Raw genomic sequence first — 13,936 nt, forward strand, 5'->3', positions numbered from 1 at the left:
GTGTATGTGTTTTGTGTGTATGTGTGAGTGTGTGTGTGTGTGTGAGTGTGGGTGATAGGGGATTTAACCTTTATCCCTGGGTTTTCCCTCTGAGTACATTCCCTATCTTTTTCATTCATTTTGTATGTTGAGACATGGTCTTCCTGAGTTACCAAGGCTGACCTCAAACTTTACATCCTCCTTCCTAAGACTTGCAAGCCTCAGGGCTTCCAGCCGTGCACCTCTGCATGGCCACCTAGCATTTGGTTGCCCTTTTAGCCCTCCCCTCTTTTTAGCCTTTTACTGTCATCCACCTACTGTTTCATGTCTTGTTTTCCCTTTTAACATTTTGAGTATTTTGTTTATAACCTGTTCTTTTCTCCTGATATTTTATTTCCAAAGTCATTAAGTGTTGTTCAAAAGTTTTAATGGCTACATAATACTCTGTAATGTGAATACCATGATAATTTACTAATAATCACTCCTCTATTTTTTGACAATTATTCCTTTTTATGAAAAAAATTATATGAAGAATATAAAATTTGAATTTTGTGTGTGATTTTAGCGTATTTTCAGAATGCATACAAAAGTTGGGCTATATACTGAGATTCTATTCTTGAAAACGTTATATCAAGTTATACCCTCTGTATGTGAGAGCATCTATTTCACTGTCTCATAAGAATGTTTTCAGTACTAGTCCATATAACACTTCTTCAGATTTGTTGGAAAGAGAAATGAGTGCTGTTCAGCCAATAGCAAAACACATGTCCACGAAAGACATTGGTAGACTGTGCCTAAGCCCACGCCTCCATTTATTTTTTATTTTTATTTATTTATTTATTTTTTGGTACCAGAAATCAAACTCATGACCTCAGGCTTGCCAGGCAAGCACTTATGTTGCTGAGCTATATCCCCATTCCCCACGCATGCATTTATAAAGGAAGCTCAACCGGCAGGGTACGGGTCTTCATGCTCTTGTGTTGATTAGCAGCCAGTTAGGCAGCAGCAATCTAAATGAAACTTTTTGTCAAGTTTTAGCTGTTTTAGAAAGAAATACATGGCTTCTTGTTTGAGGTTTGTCTCTAAAGCACTGTTACTTATACAAATGCAAACTCGTCATTGTACCCCCTTCTGTATTGACGCTCAACTGTATGGATACTACAACTGGTAAAGCTGCTAGGATGTTGAACGTTTTTCTAAAATTTTCATGCCCTTTGTAAGAAAGTTTTTACCATACCTTTAAAAACAAAGAAAGGAAAAAGACTTACAGCCTAGGTTTCTTAGGCAGTAGAAATAGAATTAATATAATTAATCTAACCTAAGAATCATTTAAAAAGTTGATAGAGATCATTCATTTGATACCACCTTTAGTGTGATCCACAATCTCACCTCCGCTTCCTGCATTATAGGAACTTTACAGTGGTAGCAGAGACTGTAATATTCTTGCTTGGGTACCATCCCTATATGAACCACTTCCTGAGGAAGATGAGGTAAATATTATTTGTACAAATGGTATGATGACTATTAAATCATAAAGAATAAATTTTATTTATATGACAGAGACTTCAAGCATGTCATGCTGTTTTCTGAGTGTAAAAAGGATTTGTTGCAACACATTTGGAAATTCTAGGAAAAAGCAAAAGAATATAAAATTGCTTAAGTTGATGAGTATATTTTTATTTACTTCATTCTTGTTTTTTCCTAGCATGTTCTTTTACCATAGTTAATATCATGGCTGGACACACAAATTGATGTCTTTCCTTATTCACAATGTACAATAAGCCTTCTTCTGTCGTTTATAACTGTTTACACACATTTTCAATGATACAGTGCTATCATTTCTGTAATAGAACTGAAATATTAGTTTGTTTTATTGATTATTATAAACAAAGTAAGTACCTATTCATAACTTATTCATATTTCTGATTGATTGATTTCTAAAAGTGGAATGACCTCTTGAGTTACTGTGTATGACATTTTGAAGGTTTTTGTATTCATATGGTCAAATTTTACCAATTTATACTTCTTTTAGCAATCTAAAGTATATCTGAGAGCAAAAATTACTATAAATGTGCCATTGTGAATAAAGAGCAGTGAGCAAAGAAAGACAAATGAGACATGATCTCTGGCCTTAGGTATTACCCTATTCCATAAAAAGTATGCCAAGCAGTACTAACAGGTTATCTGAAGATGGTATCACTTCTGCCAAGGATTATTCTCCTAAGCACTATTAATCATCTCCTGTTCATCTAAATTTCTAAGAGGTAAAAAGTGTAATGTCTAAAGCAACGTTTACATAATTTCCAAGTCAGAAGTTCAAATAATATAGTTAAAAACATCTTAAGATAATCTTAACCCAAGTCATAGTAAAAACAAAGCATCTTCAATGGAGGTGGAAGAAGTTCTTGATAAAGCATGTTTGATGTTCTAAAAACATTTTTTACATATTTAATTCCTTTATGACTATAGGACTGTAAAAAAACACATCAAATAAAATCTCTGTGTGATAGTAGATAGTATGTAGCAGCTATTAACAAAATATATTTCATACCCTAACTTGCAAGTGCTATGGTTTATTACAGTGAAAAGCCTGTAAATTATTTTCATTTGACCCTGGTCAAAGTGTGAGAAAAAAACTCATATTGATAAATCTTTAGGCAGTTAGCCAAATGCTATATGAGTATGTCCAGATTTCATTACATGGATAATTTGATTTATTATGGCTTGATTAGTTTCAGCATATAGCTTCTTTTGATGACTGACTATTCTTCAGTATAAAGTTGAATATTGTCAAATAGTTTAGCTTAGCCATTTATTTTGTGTTATTTCTTAATTATATATCCTGCTTTGGGGAATCACTGTATATAGTAAAACAAAGTCATAGCACTGTGGGCCATGCTAAGAAGTCTAACAATCATTTACCAAATGAAAATAGTAAGAATTAATATAAAGTAAATCTACTAGGACTTATTTAGACAAAATAGTATTAGGAGAAAATTACATTGCTTATCATGAAGATAATTTATGAGTCTGATGGTTTATTTCCTTGTTATGTAATTAAACTGATACTTTGAACTCCGCATCTAAAAGAACTTTTATAGGAGAAATTAAGCAAAAGAAGTAGAAAGTATAAAATACAGATATACAAAAAGAAAGTTGAGCTTGATATTTAAGTTTTAGAGCTATTAAGCCTTTTCTTTTAAAATATACTATTCAGATTTATAACTTTAAGAAAGCAATCATTCTCATACTGCTATAAAGCAGTACATCCTGTTTGTTTTCATAAAATCTTAGTTCAAAAGATCCCTATGAATGTAGATAGAATATGCACATGACCATGATGCAAATCCTCATAGTGAAGTCTGTCTGCACAAGAACCTATTCCTTAGGTATATGTTTACAGTTTTACTCCTATTCAAAAATGTTTTCATCTCACCTGTCAAATAAATCACTACTGCATTTTCCCACAAAAGCAACATAACATAATATAAAACATACACGTATATAAACCAGGGTTTGAATCCTGGTTCTGCCATCTATTTCCCAGCTCTGGCAATATTATCCTTGCCAGAAGGATAATGGTAGTTGATGGTATTTCAGAAGTTGATGGTATTTCCACATATCAGAACTGTTAAAGCAAAGTTGTTTGTAGATTTCATTTCAAATTCACATTCCCCATCAACCAAGATATACTCCCTTAGAGATGTTAGAGATGTTTCTCCTCGTATCCAAAGTGGAGGAGCAGGGCTGTAATTCTATCTGAAGAAACTGAACACTATTAGATGATAGGAGCAAGTTTCATGGCCTTTAAGCATATGCTCCATTGTTACATTTTCAGGCTATTTTATAATATCCTGAGGGTTCCTCCTTTTCCCCTCTCACTTTCTAAGTGGTCATCATCAAGTCTAGCTGATCTGTATTTTGTAATCTCTTTTTTCCTGCCTGAGATGTACAGGGCCAGTACAGTTTAAACATGACTTCTCATCAAGAATCTTACTTTAGGGACTGGGGATTTAGCTGAGCCGCACAGCACCCACCTGGCAAGCGCAAGGTCGTGAGTTCGATTCCCAGTACCAGAAAAAAAACAAAAAACAAGAACCTTACTTTAGTTTGACCGTCATACCATATACCCCAATTTTGCTTACCCCTTGGTAGATGTACAGTCATATGCTGACATAGAAACATAGAAACTTTCCAAAAATGACCAGTTAGAAATTTGGAAGTTACCAAGATATTTCCCTGACAGATGTTTATTTTGGTTTCACCCCCCTATTTGGACCTAGACTAGGTCTCTTCTCAACTTATGCTTCTTTATCCGCACTAACACTCACAATTTTCCACCAGTAAAACACGCAGCCTTGTGAGGTCGCAATGAGTATGTTCAGGCAGAGACTGCATTTCTGCTAGGAGGAAATGGAGAGACAACCAAAGTAGTAAGAGCTGGTTAAACTTTTCAGGGCATCTCCAACAGTAACATGTGTACTAATATTTTCATTGTAGCTTTTAACCACAACTGTGATATTTTATTTGTGATTGTTTTAATAACAAAATTATTTATTCTTACCTGTAATGTATTCATATTTTTATTTTACAATACATTGCAAAATTTACCTATAGACATTATAATTTTCATTTCTTTGTGTTTGTTATCTCACCTTACCAAAAATAATTTATAGTGAAACATAATTTTATTTCTCTGTTGAGTCTTCTAAGGAAACTAAAATGTTTACTAACTGTATATTGGCTTTCCATTGTGGAATTAGGAGGCCTGACCCATCTGTGGCTTATCTACCCAGGGACATTTCTGTTAGATAATTAAGGCAAAATTAAGTTTCTAAAGATGTTAGGGAAAGAAAGCCACTACACCTTGTACAATACATTGTTAAGGAAACTCTCACTAAATAGTCTACCTTAGTAGTTAACTTGTCAACACAAAACGACAGGAAATTCTGAATACATTCAAATGAAAAAAATAAACGAACAGACTTGACTACACTATTCTTACATACAAGTTGACCACTAGTAATGAGTGTGTAGTTACCTGGGGTTTGATTATAGTTTTGTAGCTGTACATTTGGGAGCAAATATTACAGAATTTTGGTTGTATACCTAAATAAAGACAACCAACGTTAAGATTAGTAATGTACTCTATTTAACATCCATAAAGAATGACTACATTGGACTGGGGATATAGCTCAGTGGCAGAGCACCTGACTGGCAAGCGCAAGGTCCTGAGTTTGATTCCCAGTTCAAAAAAAAAAAAAAAGAATGACTACATTAATGTTTTGTTTTCCATCTTTCCTAGCTGATACTCTGGAAATACACTGGAAACACTGGCTTTTTCTACTATTTTCCTTGTTTGCATTAGAAGATTCTTAGTCTTCATGTTCATCAAAAGGAAAATGAACATGCTCAGATACAAAGTAGAGGTTCCCCTTAACATAAACTATTTCTGTAAGTTATGAAAGGCAGTACCTTTAAGATAATGTACGAATAGTTTTGTTGCCAAGACATTGTTGGAATTTGGATCTGAATAAACTGGCCAATATACAAGTTGCAAAATGGGAAGCAGGTTTAACTCATGTGCCCAGACACTTTTAAATAATGCCTCTATGTTTAAACATTTAGTCCTGGGCATAGAATATAGAGGTAGCTATTCAGGTTTCCCAAACAAGTGAATGGATTTGATAATTCATAGTTAATTGAACTGCTATGCAGTAATTGCTGATTACCTCTAGTAGTCATGGCTCTAAAATTGTGAATACTGTGATAATCTCTTGTTTTAAATGAACACTGTCCAGCTGGGCAGGGTGGTACTCTCCTGTAATCCTAGCACTTGGCAGGCTCAGGCAGGAGGATACTTGAAAGTTTGACACCAGCCTTGAAAGTCTGAGACCAGTAAGCTCAAGGCCAGCCTGAAACTGCATAGCAAGACCCTATCTCAAAAAGACAAAGAAAAATAAATAAATAAACACTACCAGAGCATATTATCCTTCAGAGAAACTTCCTAGGGAAGCCTAACTATAATCTTGTTACCATTTCTGATATGTTTTGCATGTATTTCTGGAGTACTTTGCTAACTATATAAAAGTAAGCAAAACAGTTAATGTTTTAATAATCCCCTTTACTTTTTGGACTAGTAATGGTATTATTCAATAAAAACCTATTTCTCACAAATCAGTATTCGTTTATTTATAGAAGTTAAATCCACTCAACAATGAAAAGTTGCCAGTATTAAGTTAAACAGTCAAAGGTGCCCAGTGAGACTGTTGACCTAGAGCCAGTCTTAACGCCTTGGATGTCAATGTTCCACCTTCTCCGGCTCATTCCAGAAAGTTACAGCAACACCCTGAGCACCAGCAGCATCACATGTATGCATTTGTGAGCTGAATACTTTGAAGCAAATATAAGTTATTTGGATGAAGTCCAGTACAGCTGATTCAAGTGAAGTTACATTATCTTATATATGTATTGGCAGTATTTCTTATAATATTCTAATTGCTATTCATCTGGCATATTTCATAACTATATTATGATCCTAAAGTTGTAAAGTAGAAAAATAAGATCTTCCTTTTCCTGTTTTCTTTTTTTTTTTTTTTTTTTCAGACTAAAACCAAGTCCCGGTTAAATCCAGCCTTTGAAGACGCCTGGAGCAGCAGTGATGAGGAAGGATGACTGTCAGCCTTTAGGACCTTTGTTTCTCTAAAGATGAAATTTTTTAAGCAGCACTGTTTGCATGGAGAGTTTTGTAACTGTTCATTCTATTCTTAAAAATTAAATTAATCCTGAATTTGGGTGATCTTTTTCCCTGAGGTTTTAAAATGAGGTTAATATTTGTATGAAATCTTAAAGCTGACCTTGTGTCATTTAATCAATAAGAAAGCATAAATCAATAGGAAAAAGAAACTAAAAGTAAGCAAATGAAGCTGAAAATGAGTTCAAACATGACACATCAATACCTAAAAAGTCTCACAGCGCCAGATCCAGGGTGAAGTAGATGAAGACACATCATAATGTTTTTATTTGACAGAAACTTCAGTGATCAGTTGATCAACAAGAGGTGACCAAAGAATATGGTGAACGTTTCCATCAAAAATGTTTACTACAGGGTCCAAGGATATAGCTCAGTGGCAGAGCACCTGCCTGGCAAGTACGAGGTCCTGAGTTTGATTCCTGGTACCAAAAAGAAAAAATTATTACAGTAAAAGACACATTGCTGTTAATTCCCCTCAAAATACTCTGTCTTGCTTCAAACACTTATGTCATCATGATGGCAAAGTTTTTTACTGTAATAAGCTTGTTTCTAGTTAAATATTTTGTGGTAATAAGGAGCAAAGAAAGGCCTATTTTTTCAATCAACCTTGTATATAATAATAACAAACAAAACAACAAAATGAAAAATATGTCTGTATGTATGTGCATACTTATAGTCTGAAAACAGTAAATGTTGGCAAAGATTTAGAGAAATAACTATTGTGTATATTACACTGGAAGTGCAAATTGTAATTCCTTTTTTTTTTTTTTTTTTCTTTTTGAGACATGGTATTTCTATGCACTTCAGGCTGGCTTTGAGCTCACTTTGTAGCCCAGCCTGGCCTCAAACTTGCAGTGATCCTCCTGCCTCAGCCTCTCGAGTGCTGGGATGACAACTGTGCACCACCATGCCTGGCTCTAATTGTAATTCTTTAGGAAAGTAAGATAGTCAGTGCTACGGACTGAATGTTAATGGCTTGCTGAAGTTCATGTATAAATCCCTCTCACCAAATATGAGGACGCCCCACCCCTAGCCCCGCCATATACACATGTAAGAAGGGGAGGGAAAAGCCACTGAATATACATTGAGAAAAGGACCCTAACTAGAATCCAACCATGCACGCACCCTGACCTGGGACTTCTAGCCTCCAGAACTGTAAGAAAAAAATGTCTGTTTTTTGTTGGTTTTTTTTTTTTTTTCCAGTACTGGGAATCGTACTCATGACCTTGTGCTTGCCAGGCAGGCGCTGTGCCACTGAGCTAAATCCCCAGACCCCCAAAATGTCTGTTTTTTAAGCCACCCCATGTGGTATTTTGTTACAGCAAACGGAGCTAAATCAAGGTCCTCAACCACAAGCCATAGAAAGTAACTCTGGCTCATTCAGACTAAAAATGACCTTTAACAAGTATGAAGAAGATTCCAGAATCTCTACAAAGGCTGGGCAGCAGCCCTGTAAAAATAGGAGCAAAGAGTCTATGTTGACTAAATCAGAGCTAACTCTATGCCACTAAACCAGACTGAGGAGGCACCTCCCTCACCGACAGACACAGCTCCTTTGTGTCGCTAGTTTCAACTTCAGAATCCTGCTGGGGACAAGTGAGGGTGGTAGCTGCTGGGCCAAGTATGTCCAGTGGCCCAAAGGGCTGGCAAAGGAAGTGTTACGCAGATGCAGCTTCTTTCATGGGAGGTGAATGGGGTCACTAGTTGTCTTATACATGAGAATGCCTTCAAATATAAAACGAAGGTTCAGATACAGGGCAGGCAGAGAGTAACACATGCCCTCAAAAACAAACAGTATATTTCATGACTAGCAGCTTCACTAAGTACAAACCCTAGAAATTTGTTGTCTGCATGGAGACAAGAAAATATTTCTATATTTCTATTTTTATTGTCTCCAAAGAAGAAACAATTTGGAAACAATCCCATTTTATTCATTATGGACAATAGGATAAATGATTTAGTTGTACATTAAAATACTATATATAATTAAATGAATGAAAAAGAACTATATGCAACACAATAAATTTTTAAAATTGAATAGTTATATATGAATGCATAAGGTGTAATACTAGTTACATAAAATGGAAGCATGTGTGAAATTAAGAGTATAAATTCAGATTGATATGTATGTAATGCATGTAAAAAATAGGCATGGAAATGGCAGCTACTTCAGGATACCTTTGAGGGAATAAAAGAGATTAGGGCAGGTTGAAGTTTTAGCTATCACATGTCTTACAAAATAGGTGAAATTATTTAATATTTAAATTATATCATTTAAATAATATAGCCTAAATGTTAATATTTAATATTATATTATTAATATTTGAGTAGACGATGTCATTGTTCCACCCAGATTGCCTTGGGACCTTTATGGAACTCAGAAGATCTCTCCACCCACCCTGACTTGACTTGCCTCAAGTCAGTTTCCAGGAACCTCACTGAAGAGAATGTATTAACACGAACTCCCAATTATCCCCACCTGTGCCCATAAGGCTCCTCTCTCCTTTGACCTGTAAGTGAACGTGCACATTCAGATGAAAGCCACATTCTCTCCCTGTGCACTAAATGTAGCCCCTGTCACCTACTCAAGGCATCACTACAACAGTTGTCTTTCTTCAGCACCATCATCTTTTCTTCCTTGAATATTTTTTTCAAAATATAATAAACCTACTATGAACATCATTTAAAAAAAAAAAACCTCTCTGGATCTTCCTTCCTCTTTTTGACATTACCTCATTTCTTTGCTCCTTTTTACCACAAAAATGCTTGAAAAATTTGTCTAAGCTTCATTTCTTCAATTGCTCTTACACCTTTCATTTCTCCAAAAGTGCTCAAAGCAAAGCCCGAGAGCAACCAGTGAGTTCCAGTTAAATCAGTTGCCACTTTTTTTTTTTTTTTTTGGCTTTTTGAGACAGGGTGTCACTATGCAGTACAGGCTGGCCTTGATCTGACTTATGTAGCCCAGGCTGGCCTCAAACTCACAATGATCTTCCTGCCTCAGCCTCCCAAGTGCTGATTATAGGTGTGTGCCACCACACCCATCTTAAGGATCACTTTCTCATCCTCACTTTTGAAGGAGTTGCTACTAACCACCTCCTACACCTTGAAACATTTTTTCCCTTGCTGTGACAAGTGTCAGAAGTACTGTTCAGTACATATTCACTTTCCTCCCTATGGGATGAATGTTTCCCTACTACTTAGACATCAGATGTGGCTATGTGACATACATGAGCAGACGGAATATTTGCCAACCTGATGTGAGGCCTTCAGTGTCAGATTCCATTGGGTTCTTGCTGTACCCTGGGAAGGAACAGCAGTGAGAATGAGGAAAAATTAGACAAGAAACAAAAGCCAGGATCAGGTGGAGGTCCTCTCTCTCTGTGGAGAAGGGAAACTACCTAAGAACAGTAGAGTACTTATTTATACCCTCAAGAGGTTGCTTAATTTTCACCTTGTCCAGCAATCAGTTAACAAGCTACAACAGCTTGTTTACGTGTTTTGAGGAGCTCCCATGTTCTCGGGGCTCCCATGTTCTCAGGCTGGCTTTGTCCTCCACATGTAATTACTTTCCATCTTCCACAGCTCCTGACACTTCAGTTTGCTCATGAGCTTTGGATTGGCTTTTGCAGCACAATGATCATAAAAAAGATCTCCAAACTGGCGAAGCTCCCAGATAAACACACATTGAAGATCTAACCCCAACCTACAACATACAGCAGAGCTACTCAGTTTAGCACAGCATAGACAGCTGAATGAAACTGATACAGGGGAGAAAAACTCCCAACCTGAATGATATCTGGGATGAGTTCATATTCTCTAAAATTGAAGAATGAATTTTAAGGAACAAAGGAGGTTAAGAGCAGGATATAATTATCGAGGGAAAGAAAGCTTCTGTCTGAGATTGGGACACAAGGGTACCTGAGTGGGTTGCCTAAGACTCTGTCCTTTCTAGACACTTTTATAGAGCAAGATCACAAGGTGAGGTGGGTCCAAGGTTGGGGGGAAAATGGGAAATCACAAGGTGGGTGTGAGGTGGCACAAAACTATGATCAGCCAATAATTGTTCAGGTAAAATTGATTAAATGGGGATCAAATGGGGAAGTGAGTCACATAACAAGTGGGCATGAATACAGAACAGGGCTTTTCCTGTAGGGGGTTGGCTCAGTAACTCTTCAAAGTGATTGCTACCTATTTAGAATGTTAATCTCTGAGGTCCATCCCTAGGGAGGTATGTGGATGTGTTTGTTTAATCTTTTGTTTTGAGATCTGGCACATAGCAAGTACCACCTCTCCATTTGTAGGGTAGCTTATCTTCCATCTTGGCTCCTTCAAGGGCCTGGACCTGTCTGACTGCCTATAGTATTTCTATGCAACTCAGCTGCCTACAACAAAATCAACCTACATACCTATGGGCGTGAAAACAAAAATATGGATTTCCCCTGCTACACCGCACACTCGTGGGAGCCCAGCTGAACTCTAGACAACTCTAGCAGCCTGGTGACTGCATCCTCACCCCTTGCCAGTGGGACCGGAAACTGGGCTGGGTCAGGGGCAGTATGGAACCTTGACCTTGACCTCGACCCGACCTGCCCCTCCTTGCCAAAGTGGGGCTGAATGCCAGACAACTTTAGGAAGCTCAGTGAGCTGCCTCCACCCCACCACCACTAATGTGTCAGCCAGGTGGAGCCCTGGACAGCTTTAGGGGCCTTGGTGGAAACTCCCTGACTCCTCCCCCATCCTCCCCCACCAGCAACCTCCTAGGAGTTCAGCTGAAACTAAGCTTCAGCAGCTTGAATGACTGCACCCTCACCCTTCCCCTAACAGTGTGGAGAGCAGGTTGGGTCCTAGACAACTCCCAGAGCTTTGGTGACCACAACCCACCCACCCTCACACCTTCTTGGAAGCCAGGCTGAACTGCAGACAGCTTTGGGAACCTAGGTGGCAACAACCCACCCACATCCCCACCCTTGTGGAAGCAAGGCTGAACCCCATACAGCTTTGAGGACTCCATGTGGGGGCCAAGATGGGCCCCAGACAGCTTCAGAATTCATGGAGACTGTGCACCCACCCCTCCTCCACTGCCCTGGAAGCTATCTGAACCCCAGAAAGCTTTGGGAACATAGACAACCACACGCTGCCCCCACACAACATCACAGAAGCCATGCTGAGCACCAAGGAATTTTGTGTCCTAGCCCCACCATTCCCACTATCCTGGGAGTGAGGCTGAGCTCCAGGGAACCTCCAGATCTTTGAAAATGACAATACAAAGGAGCCAAATGCAATCTCAGACCTCCACCCTATCCAGAACAAGTCCAGGAGACATCAACATAGAAGAGATTGGAAGTCATAGACCTGGAATTCCTGAAATGATAGCAACTGAAATAAACAACTCCATCATGCCATAGAAAACATCAGATCAGAAATAATCTCTCAGGTAAAAAAAGATGCAACAATAATAATGAAAGAATTGTTCAGCACATCTGAAGAAGACATCGATAAGAAAACAGAGGGGCATAGAAAAATAGTGGACACCTTGAATGAACAATATAGGAAAGAATTAGAATGCATGAAACAGATTGAAACATATCCAGGAAAGTAAAAATTCCATTGAAAGCTGGCAAAACTACTTGAATGAAGCTGAAGACAGACTTTCAGACCTTGAAGACAGCATTGCAGCTAATGATTGTGAAAGGAAGGATCTCATAAAAATTACAAGGAACCAGAAAATAACAATTCAACAGCTGCAAAATGACTCAAAGAAAAACAACATAATATTAATAGATGCCAGTGAAGCAGCAGCAGTCAACACAAATGACATAAAAAGACTATTTGCAGAAGTAATAGCACAAAATTTCCCAAGCATGGAAAAAAAATCAGATATACACGTAAGTGAGGCATATGGAACTCCAATTAGATTTAACCAAACTAAATCTACACCCAGACATGTAGTGAGCAAGATCCAAGAAATTCAGCAAAAGAACAGGATATTAAAATCTCTTAGAGAAAAGAAACATCACCTATAAAGGAAGGCCCATCAGAATCACGGAATTTTCTCAGCAGAAACCATCAAGTCAAGAAGAGCTTGGAATGAAGTATTTCAGGTCCTGAAGGAAAACAACTTCTAACCCAGACTGATGTACCTGCAAAGCTATCCTTCAAAATTAATCAAGAAATAAAATATTTCCATGATAAAGAACAAATGAAGAAATTCATGACTGCCAAACCAGTCCTACCAAGAGGACCAAAAGAAATTCTACAAAGAGAGAAAAAAAAAGACCACAACTTAAAGAACAACAACAAAATGGAACCAACAAGCAGAGCAAGCAATTAAACAGTGGGAAAAAACAGGACTGAAGAGCAGGAAAATAACATGACAAAGAGAAGCCAAAACATATGTTATAACCATCAATGTAAACGGTCTCAAATCACCAATCAAAAGAACCAGACTAGCAGAGTGGATCCGGAAACAAAGTCCAATAATATGCTGTATACAAGAAACACACTTAACTCACAAGGAAATTCATAGACTGAAAATTAAAGGATGGAAAACAATACTCCATGAGACAAGAACCCAGAAAAAAGCAGGTTTAGCTACAGTGTTTGCAGACAATGTGAACTTCTAATCAAGGACAATCAAGAGAGACAAAGAAGGTCACTACATACTTGTGGGGGGAAAACTTCAAGAGGAAGGGATAACAACCATAAATATCTATGCACCAAATACAGGGGCACCCAACTATACAAGACAAATTTTAACAGACATGAAAAATGAAGTAAGCAGCAACACAATCATAACTAGGAACTTTAACAACCCATTGTCACAAAGAGATCAACCAGACAAAAAATCAGCAAATAACAGAACTAAACCAAACTTGTGAACAAATGGACTTAGATCCCTACAGAGTGTTCCACTCAACAGCATCAGAATACACCTTCTAAGCTGCATATGGGATGTTCTCTAAAATAGACCATCTGCTAGCACATACAACATGCATAAGTAAATGCAATGGAATTGAGATTAGCCCATGCATACTATCAGACAATAGTGCAATGAAATTGGAAATTAATGACAAAAGAAATCCCAAAACTCCATAAACACATGGAAAATAAATAACAGCCTCAAGAACAACCACTGGGTCACAGATGAAATTAAAGAAGAAATTAAACAATATGTACAATCAAATGAAACTGCAGACATAACTT

General features: G+C 37.5%; 1 protein-coding gene across 5 annotated transcripts in view; it reads left to right on the plus strand.

Annotated features, from left to right (window-relative positions):
- LOC102029678 (DNA excision repair protein ERCC-8) overlaps positions 1-6,775 on the plus strand; it is a 42,280-nt gene extending 35,505 nt beyond the window's left edge. For 3 of the 5 annotated variants that reach the window (XM_005392653.2, XM_013518416.1, XM_005392655.2), the window contains 2 exons: positions 1,389-1,469; positions 6,586-6,775. In XM_005392653.2, coding sequence (XP_005392710.1) covers positions 1,389-1,469; positions 6,586-6,654 — 150 coding nt within the window. In that variant the 3' untranslated portion in view covers positions 6,655-6,775. Of the gene's footprint in view, positions 1-1,388; positions 1,470-5,284; positions 5,434-6,585 lie in introns of all 5 variants that reach the window. The other 2 variants (XR_262377.2, XM_005392654.2) reach the window with 2 other exon arrangements.
- Positions 6,776-13,936: the final 7,161 nt, after the last annotated feature.

This window comes from Chinchilla lanigera, unplaced genomic scaffold, assembly GCF_000276665.1.
Source record: "Chinchilla lanigera isolate Chin_1 unplaced genomic scaffold, ChiLan1.0 scaffold00045, whole genome shotgun sequence".
Classification (NCBI taxonomy): domain Eukaryota; kingdom Metazoa; phylum Chordata; class Mammalia; order Rodentia; family Chinchillidae; genus Chinchilla; species Chinchilla lanigera.